This window comes from Schistocerca gregaria, chromosome 3 (assembly GCF_023897955.1).
Source record: "Schistocerca gregaria isolate iqSchGreg1 chromosome 3, iqSchGreg1.2, whole genome shotgun sequence".
In the NCBI taxonomy this organism is placed as follows: Eukaryota; Metazoa; Arthropoda; class Insecta; order Orthoptera; family Acrididae; genus Schistocerca; species Schistocerca gregaria.
The window spans coordinates 684,024,853-684,045,783 of record NC_064922.1 but is presented as its reverse complement, the minus strand read 5'-3'; the positions used below and the strand labels follow the sequence as shown (position 1 = coordinate 684,045,783).

The 20,931-nt window shown below is 38.6% G+C and overlaps 1 protein-coding gene across 1 annotated transcript; it reads right to left on the bottom strand.

Moving 5' to 3' along the window:
* Positions 1-3,583: 3,583 nt before the first annotated feature.
* On the bottom strand, positions 3,584-4,129 carry LOC126355557 (uncharacterized). The gene is made up of 2 exons (XM_050005917.1): positions 4,108-4,129; positions 3,584-4,020 (listed from the first exon to the last, which is right to left on the bottom strand). Exons 1-2 carry the CDS (start codon positions 4,127-4,129, stop codon positions 3,584-3,586), a joined length of 459 nt encoding a protein of 152 aa, XP_049861874.1.
* Between the last annotated feature and the right edge of the window lie 16,802 nt (positions 4,130-20,931).

The window sequence follows — 20,931 nt, the reverse complement described above, 5'->3', positions numbered from 1 at the left end:
AGGGTAATATGCAAACCAGAGATTACTACTAAAATGTCATGCATGAGTTAATAATAGTGAAACGCTAAATGCATTGTATTTAACAGTGGTGGGAGGGTGGATGGTGAAAAATAAACAAGTCAGAAAATGAAAGATGTAGAAAACTAAAATGGAGTGAAGAAAGTAGTTACAGCGAATAAATGCTGAGACAGAAGGAAGTAAAGTAAATTAAAACCAGGTGAGTGGAAAGAACCAAGGATATGTTGTAGTGTAGTTCCCACCTCTTGAGTTCTGAAAAACTGGTGTCTGGGGAAGAATCCAGATGGCATGTGTGGTGAAACAGTCACTGAGGTCATGACTGTCAAGTTGCGCAGCATGCTCTGCAACAGGATATTGTGTGTTGCCTATATACACTCTCTGCCTATGCCCATTCATCTTGACTGATAACTGGGTGGTAGTGATGCCAATGTAAAAGGCCAAACAGTGTTTACATAACAGCTGCTGTATGACGTGTAGTTTCACATGTGGCTCTCCCTTTGATAGTATATGTTTTGCCAGTTACAGGGCTGGAATAGGAGGTGGTAGGAGGGTGCATAGGGCAAGTCTTGTATTGGGGATGGTCATAGGGGTAGGAGCCATAGGGAAGGGAGGCGGGTGCAGAAGGGGCACATAATGTCAACTCAAAATATCACTTTGCAACCTAATCCCAAAACCTTTCCAATAACAAACATGACTTTGAATCCTGCCTTGAACAATTCTGACTTCAATCCCAACTTGATCAAACACCACTACCTCAGAATCATCCCTTACAAGCCTTACAAGAATTCCTCACATCCAGCATTGCTTCACACCCTTTCCTTTGTTCCTACAGCATGACCCTAACCTGCCCTTTGCAGAATTTCAGGCTCTACATCCCCTAAAGGCTGATGACTCCATCAAAATCCTCCCAGCAGACAAAGGATCTACCACTGTGCTACTTGACCAATGGGAGTATGTTAGTGAAGGTCTACACCAGCTGCCTGACACCTCTGCTTACAGCATCTGCCACCAAGATCCCATCCGTCTGATTCAAACTGACCTGCAGTCTCTCCTAAAAACTTCAGGCCCCTCACAAGGAATTACATCTCAATCCACAGAACTTCTTACACCACCCAAAACATGCACCCCCCCCCCCCCCCTTCCCCCATTTTTTACTTTCTTCCTAAGGTCCATAAACCCAATAATCCTTGCCGTCCTATAGTTGCTCACTTCAAAGCATACACCGAACGTATATCTGCCTCAGTTGGTCAACATCTGTAACCCATAGTACGAAGAATTCCCTCTTATATTAAAGATACCAACCATTTGCTAGATTGTCTGAAATCTGTGCCTGTCCTATGCCCACTACACACCTTGCTTGTTACCATTGATGCCATCTCCCTCTATACCAACATCTCCCATGTACATGGTCTCTCTGCTGCTGAACATTTCCTCACTCAATGCTCACCTGATTCCAGGCCTATGACATCTTTCTTGTTCACCTTAATCAGCTTTATACTTACCAACAAGTACTTCACCTCTGAGTGGCATACATTCAAACAGATAAAGGTATGGCCATGGGAACCAGGATGGCTCCTTCCTATGCCAACCTTTTCAAGGGTCACTTGGAGGGGGCTTTCCTGGGATCCACAAGTCTTTGGCTCCTGGTCTGGTTTAGATACGTTGATGACACCTTAGCCATATGGACTCATGGTGAGGCTGAGCTGTTAAAATTCCTGAAGTCTCTAAATGCCTTCTCCAATTAAATGTCACATGGTCATATTTGGAATTCCATGTCACTTTCATTGATGTCGATCTCATCCCCTCCCAAAGGCCAGCTACACTTCAGTCCACATTGACCTACTGCAACAACAGTACTTACATTATGACAGTGGCCATCATTTCCATGTCAAACGTTCCCTACCATACAGCCTTGGAATTCAAGACAAACATATTTGTTCGGATGCATATTCTTTACAGCCATACACCACCACTCTCACTTCAGCCTTCACGGGATGTAATCATCCCAAAAGCCTAATTCAAAAGCAGGTTTCCTGGGCCACCACATCCAATCCTGGTACTGCTGATTTATCCAAAAACGAACTTCAGAGCACACCTCACACCAGCCAGTAGTAACCTGGTGTTGAATGTATCAATCACCTACTTCAACAAGGCCATGATTTCCTAAAATCATGCCCTGAAATGAGATCCATTCCATCTGAGATTTTGCCCACCACACCTAGAGTAGCTTTTAGTTGCTCTCCCAATCTTCACAATGTCCTTGTCAGACTCTATGCTTCTTCTGCACCCATCTCCCTATCCTATGGCTCCTACCCCTGTGACCATCCCCAATACAAGACCTGCCCTCTCATGTCCTTGGTTCTTTCCACTCACCTGGTCTTAATCTACTTTACTTCCATCTGTCTCAGCATTTGTTCACTGTAACTACTTTCTCCACTCCATTTTAGTTTTCTACACCTTTCATTTTCTGACTTGTTTATTTTTCACCATCCACCCTCCCACCACTGTTAAATACAATGCACTTAGCGTTTCACTCTTATCAACTCATGCATGACATTTTAGTAGTAATCTCTGGCTTGCATATTACCCTGTCTTCCACCTTTAAGCTCTCAGGTTTTAAAATCTTGTCTGGTACATTCCCAACAATCAGTCTTTCCATCTTATCATTCCCAGCAATTAGTCTTTCCTTCTTTTCATGTCCAGTAAGTCTCCCCTAATCTGGTGTTCTGGGTGACTTTTCTGGACTGAATCCCCTTCCCTAAACCTCTCCAGTCCTTTTCCTTCACCCCTATTCCTTCCCCTTCAACTCTTCCGCCAGAAGAATGAAACACTGGCTCTGAAAGCTTGTAAAAATTGAAATCCTTTTGTATGTGTGTGTTTCCCTGGCACCACTTGGTGAGTAGACTTTTTATCTATCCATTTTTATTATAGAATAGAATCTGATACACTTATGGAAAAGATAGTTGCTACTACCATGTAGCAGAGATGTTGAGTCGCAGACAGGCACAACAAAGAGACTGTCAGACAAAATCTGGCATTGGTAGCCAGAAACTGTGGCCATGTGTGTGTGAGTTGCATTTGTATGTGCCTGTGTTGTCAAACTCAGGTTAAGGCCTGTTTGGCCAAAAGCTTTGTTTGACGGTCTTCTGTTGTGCCTAGTGGTGACTCAATACCTCTTCTGTATGACTAGCAGCAGCTATCCTTTTCATAATATTGTAGTTATTCCATCCTGGATTTTCCATTGTTTAAAAGCAGAATCTGAGCACATACAAGGTTTAAGTTTGCGTCCACTGTATTTAATACCTTTGTCTCTTGCACCCTGAAATTAGTTTAGTACATTTTTGATGGTAATCAGTTGCTCAGGTCCAGGGATGTTGAGAACCTGATTTTCTTGACTGACAGGTCTTGTCACTACAGCAGCAGCATGAATCCACATAAAGCTTCACAGTACAAAACATTTTCTATAGATTTCTTGTCTTCTTTAGTTGGGCACTGTCCCAGGTGCAACTGTAAATTGTATCACTTGACGTTGCATGAAGCCTTCAGTTGTTCATGTTGAATGCTTCTAAGAGCACAGTTGGCAGGTGAACAGTTGTTTAGGTTCACAGTCTCGCCAGATATCCAATCCTACAAGGTAACTGGGATCATCAACCACATTTTCAAAATGAATATTGAATTCTTCAATTATTTTGTTTATAGCTATGGTTGATTTACTCAGAATTAGTCCATCATCAACAGAAACAGATACAAACCCTTCCTGTCTATCAACTTGAGCACAAAACATACAATTGTCTGAATAAAGATGTTTGAAATCAAAAAGCTTTATAAACTGAACAAATTTTTCATTCCAACATTGAGAAGAACATTTGTAGACTAAGGCTGCATTATCATTAATAAAACGTTCAGGCTGTTCCATGAAAATATCTTCTTTCAAATCACAATTAATAAGGGCAGTTTTCACATGAAATTGATTGATGTTCATATCATACACTCCAGCTAAAGCTAAAACAATACACATAGATTCATATTTAACAGGTGAAAAAGTTTCTCCATACTAAACTCTGGGTTTCTGGGAACATCCTTTTGCACCTAATCTAGCTTTATACGTCATTATACTATCATCTGATTCACATTTAATTTTGTACAGAGGTTTACAACTCATAGCCTGATGACTTGGTAGTAGATCCACTAAGTATTAGGTATTATTTATTGGACATTTGATCTTTTATTCCTTCTTACCACTTCTATGAACCTGTTGATGCCATCACCTTCTCAAAAGTTAGTGGTGTATCAATGACTGCTGCACAAGTCCCATAATTTTGGAAGTGCACTGGAGGGTACACAGCTTCTAAGATTCGTTCTAAGTTGAGTTACATTCTCAGTAGCACACTGTACTGGATCTTGCATGACTACATTTTCATTTTCCTCAGGTTGTTGAATATCATCTTCTTCTGCTTCTTTTGGAAAGTTATGTTCCAAACATAATGTAGTTCTTTAGGGTACCCTGTTGTATTTGCATTGAAAACCACATCTCATGAACCAGTTTTTTCTTCATCATAGGATCGTACAGCCTATATTTGTTTCAGTAACCACTGTAACCAACCATTACCATCTTCTTTGATTTGATTTGAAATTTTTACCAAAAACATTTGGGAATATGCACAAAATATTCAGCTGAAAAGCTCCTAATATATTTTGATAATGTTTTCTTGCCAAACTATTTCTCATAGGTTATCTATTCACAATGATTTAATCTATAGACTGCTGTGTTGACAGCTTCTGTCCAAAGCATCTCTTAAAGACCAGTATCCAGAAGCACTGTGCAGGTACTTTCCACTTAGCCAGGTGATAGAAGACATAGGACCACTCTGTAGGGACTTTGACAAGAATGATGAAGTGATAGTAATAGGTGGGGCAGGAAACAGTCTGGCTAAGGATAGGAATTATGATATTAAGAGTGACCTGGATAAAATAGGAGCTGCAACAGGATGTACAAATGTTGGTTTTGTTGAGGTATTGCAGCATTACGATCAGCCCTCGCTTAACCCTTCTGTGTGGCGAGTTAACAGAGAGTTGAGCGAGCAGCTGCTGGACTGTGCAAAAACACACATTTATACAGTGCCTGTTGGTAGCATTGGGAGATGGGGATACACTCGACATGGCCTGCACCTAAATAGTCTAGGGAAGGATAGATTAGCTGATTTAATTGTAGGTCGTCTAAAGGGGGCCACTAGCACTCAAGGCAAAACCCCTGTGACCCGAACGGGCATAGGGGCACCTTTTTTAGGTTGAACAAGATGTCCAGACAGGCAGCTCTTAAAGGTAAAAAAATAAATGGTTCGAATAAAGGTAGAGGAAACAGTTGTGTTAATATATTTCACCAAAATATCAGGGGATTAAGGAACAAAATAGACAAACTAATAATTTGTTTTGAGAATATTAAAAATACAACAGAAGTTGATGTACTGTGCCTGTCTGAACATCATATAACTACACAAATGGAAAATGGAAATATTAATGGGTATAAACTAGCAACTTATTTTTGTAGAGACAATATGGAGAAAGGAGGAGCTGCCATTTATGTTAAGGGGGAACATGGTTTTAAAAACATAGAAACCGTAAAATTCTGTGTAGAACAGCACATTGAAGTATGCGCTTGTGAGCTTGAATTGGACAGTAGTAAATTCATAATTGTGACTGTGTATAGGTCCCCACTTGGAAATTTTCAAATGTTTCTTAAAAACCTAGATCTCTTGCTGTGTTATCTGTCAGAAAAAGGAAAACACATTATCATTTGTGGAGATTTTAACGTAGATTTTCTTAAACACTCAAGCAAGAAGAACGACCTTGAACTATTACTTTGCTCTTACAATCTGACATCAGTCATTGATTTTCCTACTCGTATTGTACAAGACAGTAGCACCCTGATAGATAACATTTTCATAGACCAAGATAAATTAAAAGAAGTAAGCACTTATCCTATTAAGAACGGGCTTTCTGATCACGATGCACAGCTACTTTCAATTCATGACTTTGCTCCATACAGTAATGTGAAAAAAAAATAATAAAATAAAATAATACGCCCAATTAACCATATAACAATTCAACAATTTAAGGAAAGCTTGAAACGGGTAGACTGGGAGGATGTTTATCGGGAACCTGATGCAAATGTTAAATTTAACTTATTCCATGATAAACTTGTGGGTATATTTGAAAGCAGTTTTCCTAAGAAATTAGTGAATCATAATTCAAATAAACTTGATAAAAAACCATGGCTGACTAAATGGATTAAAATTTCTTGTAGCCGGAAGTGGGAACTATACCAAGACACTAGAATAAGTCGAGATGAAGAAAAGCTCAACCATTATAAGAAATATTGTAATATACTAAGGAAAGTTATAAAAAAATCCAGAAGTATGTGTATCAAGTCTGAGATTAGCACCTCTGATGACAAAGTTAAAACAATATGGAATATCGTTAAAAGGGAAACAGGGCAACCAAGGTCACAGGACAACAGTATTACTGTTAAGCACAATGAAATGCTTATAAATGAAAAATCACAGTTTGAAAATATTTTTAATAATCATTTTATAAATGTAGTGGAAAATATAGGCACTAGCTGCTCACCAGATAGGACAGAACTCTATATGAAAGAGGCATTCCCAGTGCAAACAAATGAAATTGAAATCCTACCCACCTCACCGTCTGAAATTAAGAAAATAATAAATTCACTTAAGAATAATAACTTACATGGAACTGATGGTATCTCCAATAGAATACTAAAATCTTGTCCACACCTGATAAGTCGAGTTCTTTGTCACATATGTAATAGCTCATTGAATCAGGGAATATTTCCTGACAGATTGAAATATGCCATAGTTAAACCCTTGTATAAAAAAGGTGACAAGACAGACGTCAACAATTATCGTCCTATTTCACTTCTGAAATCCTTCTCAAAAGTGTTTGAAAAAGTAATGTACTCAAGAGTAACTTTACACATCAGTGGGAATAACGTTTTAACAAAATGTCAGTTCGATTTTCAGAAAGGTGTTTCAACAGATAGTGCTATACATGCTTTCACTGATCAAATTTTAAATGCTCTGGATAGTAGAAAATCACCAATTGGGATTTTCTGTGATCTCTCTAAGGCTTTTGATTGTGTGGATCATGAAATCCTCTTAGATAAGCTGAAGTACTATGGAATGAATGGTTCAGTACACAGATGGTTCACTTCATATTTAACTGGTAGAATGCAGAAGGTTGAAACAGTAAACCCACATAGTACACAAAGGGCATCAGATTATTCAGACTGGGGATGTATCAAGAATGAGGTACCACAGGGTTCTGTCTTGGGGCCTTTATTGTTTTTAATATATGTTAATGACTTGCCTAATTATATTCATGAAGATGCAAACTTGGTTCTCTTTGCAGATGACACAAGTATTGTAATCAAGCCTAAAAAGCAAGAATCAGCTGAGGAAAATGCAAATAATGTTTTTCAAAGAGTTATTAGGTGGTTTTCCACAAATGGACTTTCATTGAACTTTGAAAAAACACTGTACATACAGTTCAGTACAGGGAAAGGCATAACACCGGAAATAAATATAGAGTGTGGAAGAAAATCTTTAGCTAAAGCAGATTGTTCAAAATTTCTGGGTGTCTCTATTGATCAGAATTTAAACTGGAAGACACACATTGACAATCTACTGAAACGATTGAGCTCAGCTACTTATGCTATTAGTGTCATTGCAAATTTTGGAGACAAGCACATCAGTAAGTTAGCTTACCATGCATATTTTCATTCGTTGCTTTCTTACGGAATCATCTTTTGGGGCAATTCATCACTAAGAAAGAACGTATTTATTGCACAAAAACGTGTTATCAGAATAATGTCTGGGGCTCATCCAAGATCATCTTGTAGACAATTATTTAAAGAATTAGGTATATTGCCAGTAGCTTCACAATATATATACAGCCTAATGAAATTTTTTGTTAGTAACCCAGATCACTTCAGAATTAATAGCACAGTCCACAGCTACAATACTAGGAGACAGGGTGACCTTCACTACCATTCATTGAATTTGACATTGGCACAAAAGGGGGTGAATTATACTGCCACAAAGATTTTTGGTCACTTGCCAAACAATATCAAAAGTCTGACAGACAACCAATCGGCATTCAAAAGTAAGTTAAGGGAATTCCTGAATGACAACTCCTTCTACTCCATAGATAAATTTTTAGACATAGGCTAAAGAAATACAGTAAGTATTAACAATTGTGCCGTATATAAGACTAACAAAGATTATTTGGGATAAATGAATCTTTTGTACTTTGACACGTTCCACATCATTACGAAAGAATCGTGTTCATGATCCGTGGAACAAGTAATATAACTAACTAACTAACTAAACACTACTGATATGATATAACAGTCAACATTGCCATTCTGTTCCAATGCACCATATTTACCTGATCTAAGAACCACTTAAATATAAGGTGCATGCAAAAAATGAGACTCAAAATTCAAGAAAAAAAAAGTACCCAAATGTAAGCATAGAGCTGCGTGCCTCAGTGGGCACTGTGCCAACAGCGGCAACCCATGAGGTGCCTCACACAGAGAGCATCCCAGAGTGCCCCTGAGAGCTACAACACCAAGAAGTATCGCTTCTCGGCTTTTGGCAAGATCAATGTGTAGTTGTTTTCTTTTTTTTTCTTTTTTTTATGGGATATAAAGAAAAGGAGTTACTTTATTTGAATCAAATATTACAACAATAAAACATTATAGCTCCTTCCACATTACAATCATTAGCCAAAGAACCACCACACTTACACTATACGTATACAGATTCAGAACTTTCAAGTTTATGACAAACATGACTTCATAAAATCAGTGGTTCATCACTGGACAGATAACTTCCTCCATAGGCTTTATTAGATTGGTGTACAATATTAAAAGTCTTCCACGCAATTACTTCACGAATTGGAAAGGAATCCAAAGAACTCTTCTTAGCATCAGTAGAACGAACAAAGGCAATAGTAATCCAACCATTTCCCGTTCCTTGCACAGACATAGCCAAACTAGATCTTGCAACAAAACCCATCCACCTGTGGGCACCAGAAAGTATAGAAGCCTTGTCAGTAGCTTTTGGAGAAAGATTAGTACTCTTACATACTTTGAAAACAGAGGGCCTAAAATGCCTTTGAACATAACGTCGACGAGGCATCGTGCGGCTGCTCGTGCGGCTGCTGGCTGATTGACGTCAGAATTCAAGGGGGAAAAAGTTGTAGGTCATACATCAACAATGAAGCATATTTGGTTCATTTTAACACAAGATACAAATTAGATAGACTGGATGAAGATACAGCTACAGTAGTTTGGTTTGAGTTGTAAGCTTAGCTGTCAAATTTTAGCAAGGTTATTTTGTACTAATTTACCATATCAAATGTTTAAAACTACATAACTTGTCTGAACAAAATTTTGATTAATAGAAGATTTAAAAATCAAAAGAAGAAGCCAGTTGCCATGCTTCATTTCTCACTGTATCACTATTCAGAGTCAGAATAATACAAATGCATACATTAAATTACATGTATATTCTTCCAGCTTTGTCATTGTCTCACTTGTTAGGTGGACAGAATCTAAATGAGATAACAGCTAACATGGAAGAATACATGGTGTAGTGTTTTTCATTTGTATTATTTTTATGGCAAAGAGAGAATATAATTCATTATTCATAGGAAAACATCTAGTACATAGTGTCAGCAATATTAACATAAATTGTAAACACAGGCTTGCCAATCAGCTTCACACAGCAGATTTTTAGTGAAGCCTTGAAATGTATGAATAGCAACACTTACATAATAAGAATGAAAGTAACTTAGAAATTAAAAACAGAAATATAAAACAAAGTTTTATTAGAGTTATAAAACACTTCTCAACAGAAGTTGGAATACTGTAAAAATGTAGTCTATAATAACAGAGGTCTCATTTCCCTACACACTCATGAATTATACAGTTAGAACCCATATATTGTGCAGTGTTTATTGCTGGCCTGCTTTGTGGCCATTGTCTAGTCACATAAATGTGAAGCTGCCACAGCAGCACACAGCAATCAGTCCAGTATCAACAACAGCATTATTCAGTATGTGTTCAACACTGCAGTAACATGCCACATAGGGGTGTAAAACACTTTGACAGAGTGACAATAGTGGCTTTACTTCCAGCAGGTTAGACAAAACAAGATATTGCTGATTAGTTATATGTCACTCAAAGTAGTATGTCTAAGGTGTGGAGAAAGTACAGAGAGATGGGAACTGTGAATGACAGACCTTGCAGTGGTCGTCCTCGTACGACAATACCAATACACTATCATTTCTTCCAACAGTTGGCTCGCAGGTGCCCAATGTGGACTGCCAGAAATATTGGAAATGGCTTATCCCACACAACAGGGAGTCATATCTCAGTCCAAACAGTATGTATAACATTGCATCAGGGTGGTCTTTGTTCCAGAAGACCAATGAGAAATTTTTCACTGAACTAGCAGAATAAGTACAGTCAAAGGACCTGGACTCTTGCTCATCAACATTGGATCATTGCAGACTGGAGTAATGTCATGTTTGCCAACAAGACCAGGACTAGTTTGTGACTGCACACTAAATGTGTTAGGGTTTGGAGAAGCATAGATGACACCAGGAATGTCGATACATTCAAGAAGTCCATCTCTTTTCAGGCAGAAGTGTACTGTTCTGGGCGGCTATAATGATGGTATGGCAGGTCACTATAATTTCCATCTATGGCAATTTCATTGGTGCCCAATACCTCCAAGAGGCCCTACAAACAATTGTAAGGTCCTGCATATGTGAAGTTGGTGATAACTTCATACTAGTCAATGACAATGCAACAATGCACCATACTCTAGCATAATCTTGGTATTTTCAAAGATGCAACATCAACTGAATGCATTGGCCAGCACAGTCCCAGACATGAATGCAACTGAACATGCACATGGGACCTGTTGAAGGCAGCTAATGCACAGAATCCAAATCCTCCTGATAAACTTCAGGACCTCACTGAAGCTGCTACTCATGAGTGGGACTTCATATCCCAAGTCATCTTGATGGTCTCTTCCAGGCCATGCCTTGCAGAGAGGAATAACTCATATGTTTGTGGAGGGGACATACTCACTAGGAAAGACATAATCACCATCATGAGAGAAAGACTTTCACTGTTTCCATTACAAGATGTTCACTTAGGAGAGAACCTGCTTTGTTTGTAATGATTTTTTCTAACTAACCAAAATCTTTCTTGTTTTCACAAAAAATTATGATTATTTTGTTAATAAGGTATTGCACAGACCTCAATTGGTATACTATAAGAAGTAATTGTCGTACACTCTAGATATTCAAACTTTTGTTGAGGTGTGTACAAATTTTATGACATGTATAAAATTTCAATTAGGTAATTCTGAATCACCATCACCCAGTTCCTTGTTACTCAGTTCTATACACAGAGTATCATCCTCTGTACCATCTACTGCATTTGGTATTGAACATTTTTTAAATGCCTATTGCACAGTCCGATTTGGAACACACTTCCAAGCACCAATAATCCATTGGCACACTTGTGACAAACTTGAGCATTTTACACAATTGGTTGCAGAATTGGCATCATCCCACCTGGATTTACTGCCACGACCATATTGCTTTCTAATAATTTTCATTTTACTGCAGGTGTTATAGGGCCTGTGTATACATCTAACACCAGCAGACTGCATAAACCAAGCATTGCACCAGGACGAAAATTCCATATAAGCCTAATCCATTCCATCTCCATGTCCTCCAAAAACCATCTACTTTCATTTGCTCATATAATTACAGTTTTTGGAAACACTTCCAATTTCTGTAAAGTCTCCCACTTTAAAACTATGAATGGGGTAATTCTTGTCCCTGTGCTGTGCAAACAAGCATGACGCACATTTTCTAATCTAATCTCTATAGCTTCCTTGAAGACAGATTCCCAGAAGGAAGAGGTGGATGTTAAAATCTTCACATCAGTATAATTTGAGGAATACCCTGTATCAATGCAATGTTCGGACACAGCTGACTTGTCTGGCTGTAATAAGCATGTGTATCTTCGATGCTCCACATATCTCTTGTTAATGGTGCTTGTTGTTTGACCCTTGTATGACTTCTCACAGTCCACTGCCACGGTGGAGTATATAAGGCCATGCTTGGCATCTTGTTGTCAGTCTTGTGACTCACTCTGAGGATGGCTGGACAATACAGGGCCGAAATATCAGTGGAGGAAATTTTATTTGCCTGGCTGCATGCCCGAAATTTAATGGACTATACATTATGCCACGAAAAGTTGGAAATGCATATCAAGTACCTCTTTGGGGAGGACATGGTTTCATGGGTCCATAGTTTGGACAAATTATGACACCAGAGAGCACAACTATTGAGCCCCTTCAGTTTCTTACTGAAGTGCCAGGACCATGGAGTTGTCCCAAAATTTGCAAGGTTGGTTCACTTTGTTAAGAACACTGCAATAAATAGATTTTTTCATATGGCTGGTTGTGCTATTGTCAGAGACAGAATTCATTTTACTCGTTGGAAGTTGACATTGTTTCTGAACACCTGTATCATCTGCATTTGAAGGTAGCAGCTGTTTTATCTCCTGAATCATGGGACTGGATTGAAGTCACAACAAAGAAATTCGGAAAACAAACATTAAAATAAGGAAATTGTGTTCTCAACACACAAAGTGCGATGTACTGGATATAAGCAAGCTGCATTGAAATCTGCACACGAAGCATGGAATGAAATTGAACTATGAAGGGAAAAGATTTGTTTGTGATCATGTTAGTGAAATAATTAAAGAAAGACTTGTAAGGGATAGAACAATTTATCAGCTTCCTGAACATCCTTCCAAAAGCGAGGAAAACAAAATAAACAAGAAAGAAGAATGAAAATACAACACTGCTGATGTTCCTAATTTAAACTAGAGGTATGTGATGCTGTAAATATGATTCCCAACTACCAAACTGTGAATACGCCCGAACTAAAAATTTATCACCATAATGTGCAATCCCTGCATAATAAGATTGATGAAATTAATGTTCTATTAACACACGAACTTAATGATATCTCAGTGTTATGCATTTCTGAGCACTGGCTTAACCCAGACTTAATCCAGAATACGAAAATAAACAAATTTGTCTTGGCTACTTACTACTGCAGGAAAAACAGCAAGCAGGGCGGGGTAGCAATTTACACAAAGTATAATGTAGATTTTATTACACTACCTGACTTAACTAGGGCAAATGTCGAAAAGGATTATGAAATTGCAGCTATAAAAATTACTCAGTTCAACCTGGTTATTGCTACAGTTTACTGATCACCGTCCGGGAATTTTGAACTTTTCTTAAACAAAATGGAGTCACTACTAAATAAAGTAAATAAAATTGATTGTGAATTGATAATCTGTGGGGATTTAACTATTGACTTCCTCACGAATAGTGGAAATAGGGAGACCATTTTGAATCTTGCAACGTCCTATAATTTAAAGGCTGAAGTAAAAGCATCTCCCCTATTATCAGAAACTTGCCAAACAGCTCTTGATCAGTTTCTAGTCAAGAAGAGTTTACACAACACCTCACTAAGAATTTTCAATGCAGGTTTTAGTGATCATCTTGCTCAAATATTAAGCATAAAAGTACAAGGCAGTATTATTAACAACATGTCTTTCAGAACAGCATATCGAAGTTATAATCAGCATAATGTGAACTACTTCAACAACTTATTACAGAAAGAAAAATGGCTAGGAGTGTACAAAATGAATGATATAAATGAAAAATTCAACACTTTCATTGATGTATTAACCCATTTCTTTGAACTTGCGTTCCCACTGAAAACATTAACCATATGGGGAAACTCTAGAACAAACAGCTGGATCACAAAGGGAATAAGAGTTTCATGCCAGAAGAAAAGACTACTTAATGAAATATGTAACTCAAAAAATTCCCCACCTGTAGTACGCGCATACTATAAAAAATACTCCCAAATTTTAAGAAATGTAATAAAAGCAGCAAAAATAATGCATAATGATGAAATCATTTATAATTCAGCTAATAAATCAAAGGCTATGTGGAGTGTTATGAAAAAAGAATGCAGAGAATACAGACAACCTTGGAAAAATATAACACTATCACATAAAAATAAAAAAGTAACAAACCCCTTAGAAGTAGCCAACACATTTAACAACTTTTTCACAGGTGTTGTTGAAAATATGTTACAGTCAAACTTTAAGAGTACCCAGGCAAATGAATATAAAATAAGTGCATGTAGAGGATCAATGTACATCAGTTCTGTTTCACAAGATGAAGTAGCTAAAGCAATAAAAGGACTAAAAAATTCCAAATCGGCTGGTATTGATGGTATACCTGCAACAATATTAAAGAAGAGCGCATCAAACCTGATTGAAGTACTCACACATTTATGCAACTGCTCACTTCAGGCAGGCACTTTCCCTGATGTGTTGAAAACATCAAAAGTTATTCCTGTATTTAAAAAAGGGGATAAAGACAATGTAAATAACTACAGAACCATCACAATTTCCTGCTGCATCTCTAAAGTACTGGAAAAAGTGATGTATGAGAAACTTATGAAATTTATTAATAAAAACAGCATCCTATGTAATGAACAACATGGATTCAGAAATAAGAGGGCAACAACAACTGCTATCTATGAGTGCATCAATTCCATTCTAAACCTAATGGACAAAAAACAGGAAACAATAGGAGTCTTTATTGACTTGTCAAAAGCTTTTGACATGGTGGACCATAAAATTCTGCTATCAAAGCTAGAAAGATATGGTATTCGAGGTCTGTCCAACAAGTGGATCAGTTCCTTCCTGACAAATCGTATGCAGGCAGTGTGCGTCAAGCACACAAATATTGAACTAAAAACTGTATCTAATCACTTATCTGACTATAAACAAATAAAATGTGGTGTACCCCAAGGATCCGTATTGGGACCCCTGCTGTTTCTTCTGTACATAAATGATCTAAGCTTAAATATTGATGCACACAAAACAATCATATTTGCCGATGACACCACGATTCTACTAAAAGGAGGCGACGATGAACAGTTACAGCAGACAGTAAACACGGTCACGAAACAACTTAGTAACTGGGCACAGAGTAATTAGCTTGTAACAAACAGTAAGAAAACCGTTGCTCTAAAATTCCACAATGTTCCTAACAAGGACATGTTTATCCCATCAGTCTCTATCAATGATGAGCCAGTTGGTAACAGTACTGAAACCAAATTCTTAGGACTTGGGCTGCAGAGTAACATCAGATGGAATAAGCATATTGTATATCTCAATGCTGAACTGAGCAAAACATGTTATCTTCTTTGTTCACTAAAATCATGCTGTAGTGAGAAAACAGTATTGAATGCATATCATGCGTACTTTCATTCTCGTCTTAGATATGGGGTCACCTTCTGGGGAAACTCTAAAACAGCTAATAGCACTTTTAAACTACAAACAAGGACCATTAGAATCTTGTTTGGGTGCAAGCCTAGAGAATCTTGTAAACCCCTGTTTAAGTAATCTGGTATTCCCCCATTACCATGTGTATACATTATGGAAACCCTTTTGTTCTTTAAATTAAATGTAATAGGCAAGGACCGGAGACTACAAAAAAACTGTGATATACATGAGCACTTTACCAGACAAAACAGAAACTTACATATGACTCAAATCAGCACAGCACTGTGCTAAAAAGGTACTTTTCACATGGGAGTTAAGCTTTATAACAAACTTCCTGAAAACATAAAAGCTATCACTGAGGTCAATACATTTGGAAGATCTCTAAAGTCATATTTACAGCATCACTGCTGTTACTCCATTGAAGAATATTTAAATTTATGAAATGTGTTATATAAATACTTACTTATGTGTAAAGTGTATTATTGTAAGCTTACATATGTATGCCTTGAAATTACTTTCAGCCTGTATATTTATAACTTGACTTGTCCAATGTCTTATGCATAAGCTGCTATGTAGACAACAGGACCAATAAAATACAATCTACAATCAACATGGTCTAAGTCTGACTGGGTTCGCGAAGTGGCCACAAAATGACAGATTACCAAGTACAGCTGACTGGCTCAGCCTTCTCAGGTGGATGCTGTTATTCAACATCTTGACATTAATTTGATGGGTAAGGATCTGGATGAAGCTATGTTGTCTGTGTTATGTAAAGGGCTAAATTTTGCCCCTACTCCAAAGACTTTACTGATATCATCTTTCATCAGTGCCATTGTAAGACCACTATCAGAGGATTCTGCTGAAGAAATCAGACAAGATACCTGTTGAGCAATTATGAAGCATTGTCCACAAAGAAGCAATGTTTCCAAGGAAGAAATTTGTGTGATACAAAAGCTGCATGAGGATAGTGACACAGTCATCCTGCATGCTGATAAAGGCAATGCTACCATCCTTTTGCCTCGGGAAGTCTACAAGGAAAAGATATGTGGTCTACTTAGTTATGGCATCATAAGAAGTTTAAAAGTGCGAGATGCAGTACCACCAAGGTTTTGTGGTCTTCCTGAAGTTCACAAGATGGGTAAGGATGAGCGTTTAGAGGACTTGTCTATGAGACCTGTAACAAGCACTATTGGTTCAGCAATGTATTTTTCTGCCAAATATTTAGCTTCCTTATTAAAACCATTGGTAGGAAAATGTAGTCACCACATTCATAATTCTATGGATTTTATTCAGAGACTTGGCAATGTCAGGCTAAATAGTACGGCTATGCTTGTTAGTTTTGACTTTGTATCATTATACACCAAGGTACCTGTAAAGGACTCTTTATCTCTTATCAGTCAAGATTTTGATTAGAAAATTATGGCCTTATTTGAACATGTGCCTTTATCATCTTATTTTCAGTTTAATGGTGAATTTTATGAGCAGATTGATGGTGTTGCTATGGGAAGCCCCCTCTCCCCTCCGGTAGCTAATTTACTCATGGAAGACTTCGAGAACAAGGCACTGGACTCAGCAAGTTTTAAATCAACTGTCTTCTGGAGGTACGTGGATGACACATTTGTGGCACGGCCACATGGGATGGATGAATTACATTGATTTCTTGAGCATTTGAATTCCATCCATACTAGCATCAGATTTAATATGGAAATAGAAAAAGATGGCTGACTCCCCTTCTGGGTGTTGATGTTCACCGTTAAGTTGATGGCACATTAGGACATGCCGTATATCGGAAACCAACACACACAAATATGTATCTTCATGCCGGTAGCTGCCATCACCCCTCACAGACCATAAGTGTCCTTGAGACCTTAGTGCATAGGGTGCACTGTATATCCTATAAAGACAATTGTCAAGAAGAGCTCACATACCTCAAGACCATTTTTAAATCAAATTAATTTTCTCCACAGCAAATTTGTAGGGCATTCAATGCAAAACCTAGAATGCAGGTATGTGATGGGGAAGAAGACAGTAATTCTGTCAGATCTAGTGCATTTTTGCCTTATGTGGGTCTCTTTCCACGCAGATAGGCCATATTCTTGAGAAACACTGTGTTAAAATGATCTTCGACCCCCCCACAAAGACTGCAGCCTTACTCAGCACTGTAAAGGATGATTTACAGTTTCATAAAGCAGGTGTGTATCAGATTCCTTGCGGAAATTGTGAAAGTCATACACAGGTCAAACAACACGCATCGTTCATGAGAGATGTGTGGAGCATTGAAGATACAAATGCTTATTACAGCCAGACAGGTAAGGTGTGGCCGAACATGGTATTGATACAGGGCATTCTATGAATTACAGTGATGTGAAGATTTTAACATCCATCTCTTCCTTTTGGGAATCTGTCTTCAAGGAAGCTAAAGAAATTAGATTAGCTAATAATTTAATAAATAGAGATAATGGTTTTAATTTGGACAAGGCATGGAATCCAGCTCTTGGGGCAATTAAACTGCAGAGAAGTCATCATGGTGTCACCGCCCCCAATCATACACCAACAAGCAAATTGAATGTCGGTACTCCTTCGCCACAGGCAGAGCATGTGTAAGGGTATTTCTTTGCCGCTGATCAGCATGTGTGACCCGCATGTGCAGTACCTCTGTGGTGGAACATATAAGGCCGTGCTTGGCATTTTGTCATCTGTCTTGTGACTCACTCTGAGGATGTACACTTATTAAAGTTGCTTGAAAATTGTCAGTGCACCTGCACAGTCGAGGTGCATACTTAGCAGTGCGGAATGTGTTAAGCCTATTCTCAGTCAACCCATCCACCAACTTTTGAAACTAAAGTAATACAGAAGTAGAATCACTTTTGTTCTTAACAAAATATTTAGATATGTAGGAACTACTGTCATATTTGAAACAACAAAATATTTGGCTCCACCTAATGATGTGTGTGGCATCTTCCCACATAAATCAGCATGAACAAAATCTTCTGGAGTACATGCACAAATAGGCAAATTTGATCTAAATGCCTTCCAAAACAGTTTAATATACTGAAATATTCATAAAATTTTTCTTAAAGTGTTTTATTTTAAATTTGGAATTGAACAGCAGTCAGCTATTTTTCTTCAAATTTTCAAAATGTACAAGTCCCAAACTCTTGTGCCATTACAGAGCAAAATCAGGCAAGGCACAATTTGCTTGTTCAACACTTTGCTTCGAAAACAACTATCTATAACATTGATTTTCTAGGTACCTCAATCTTGTCATTACTGCATATGATTTTCAAAATCTTTATGCTCTGTTGCTCCCACAGAAGAAAGATTTCTCTTCAAACCAGTTATATCCTCCAGTGAACTGGGTACCCGCACACTATTTAATAGTGCATTTAACTTGACTGATCTAATATCTTCAGCAGAGACTACTGAATTATCTCTTATTTGTCAGGGACTTTGAGCTTTCACAGTAGTTTATATGTTGAAAACAATTCCTTGTGTGAAATCATGTGTTTTGATGCAGCAAACCAAACAATACCACAGTTGATAGCCCAAAATTTTTCTAATTTCAGCACTTTGAGTTTGATATTTAGTTTATTGATTTTCTGTTGACAGTTTAAATAGTTCTTGGGTACCCTACAGGCAGAAGCAGCAGTCTCCAATCTTATTCAAAAGTTACCTTATGGTAGAAATGGTAGACCTCTTGTAGGGTGAAAACTGGAAATGCCAAACATTCACTTCTGTTTCACATTTCCAATTAATTATTTCATAGTCTTCTGTCCCAGTTTTCACTATTTTTGAATATTTTGAGATTAATTTTTTATACTCCTCAGAGCACTGAATTACCTGTCTAAGAATTACAAAATTATTCGGAATAAAGGATACGGCTCTCCAAAAGGCAGAAGTGCTGCATCGTTGATAGATACACAAACAAAATGGACTGAGATTCACTAGCCTTCTGAATAGACTTCCTTTTTGAAACTTATAGGAAAAACATGGACGCACACACACACACACACACACACACACACACACACACACACACACACACGGTACTCAGTTGACTGCCAACTCTTTTCTGGCCCATGGTGAGTGTAATGGGGTGAGGTGTTGGGAGGGGTGAAGGATGGATAGAGGTGGGAGGCAGGGATGGAGATGGAGGGAAGCATCTGGTGGCTTGTGGAAGAGTGGGGAGCCATCTATGGGCTAGCAAGTGGTGCAGCTGGAGGGGGAAAGTGGCAGATGGCTGGCCACACAATTTCATAGACTAGAGCGTGAGATAACAACACACACCTAGCTGATGTGGGGACACAAGTTGGGCAGAGGTACTTGGGCAGGGGATGCTGGACACACACACACACACTCACTATTGGGTATGGGTTGTCTGTGTGTGTGTGTGTGCGGGGAGGGGGGGGGGGCGCGCTTAGATTTAAGCCAGAGAGTTCACAGGAGCAAAGGATGTGCTTAAGGATAGCTCCCATCTTCGCAGCTCAGGAAAGGTGGCGGTGGTGGGGAGGATCTAGATGGCATGGGTTGTGAAACAGTCACTAAAATCTAGCACGTCATGCTCTGGTGCATGTTGTATCACTGGATGGTCCACCTCGTTTTTGGCAACAGTTTGGCAGTGACCATTCATTCTAGTTGACAGCTGGATGGTTGTCATATCAACGTGAAATGTTGTGCAGTTGTTGCAGCATTTGCAGCATAGCTGGTATATGACATAGCTGCTTTCACAGGTGGCCTGGCCTCTGAAGGGGATAGGATAAGACTTTGAAGGGAATGGAGTAGGTGGTGCTGAGTGGGTGGATTGGATAGGTCGTCCATCTGTCTCTTGCACAAGGGTATGGTCCCTGTGGTAGAGAACTGGGGGTGGGAGTGGCATATGGATGAACTAGGATGTTGTGGAGCACCACTTTGGGATGGGATGGAAATATCTTGTGTGGGATGTCCTTCATTTCACCGCTTGATGACAGGTAGTCAAAGTCCTGACAAAGGATGTGGTTCAGTCATTTCAGTCTGGATTTGTACTGGATGACAAGGAGGGTGCTTCTTCATGGTTGGTTCATGGGATGGATTTGAGGATCAGGTGTGTGTGGGAATATGGCATGGGAGATCTACCTGTATATTATTTCTAGAGGGTATTGCCTGTCTGTGAAGGCATTTGTGAGGCTTTCAGCATAATGGATTTGGTAGTTTTCACCACTGCAGATGCATCTGCTCTAAGTGGCCAAGCTGTATAAGAGGCATTTTTGGTACATAAGGGGTAACAGCTGTCAAAGTGTAGGTGCTGTTGGTGATTGGTGGGTTTGATGTGGACTGAGGTGTGTATGGAGCCATCTGTCAGGTAGAGATCACTGACTAGGAAGGTGGCACGATGGGCAGAGGAGGACCAGGTGAAGCGGTTGGGAGAGATGTTGATATTG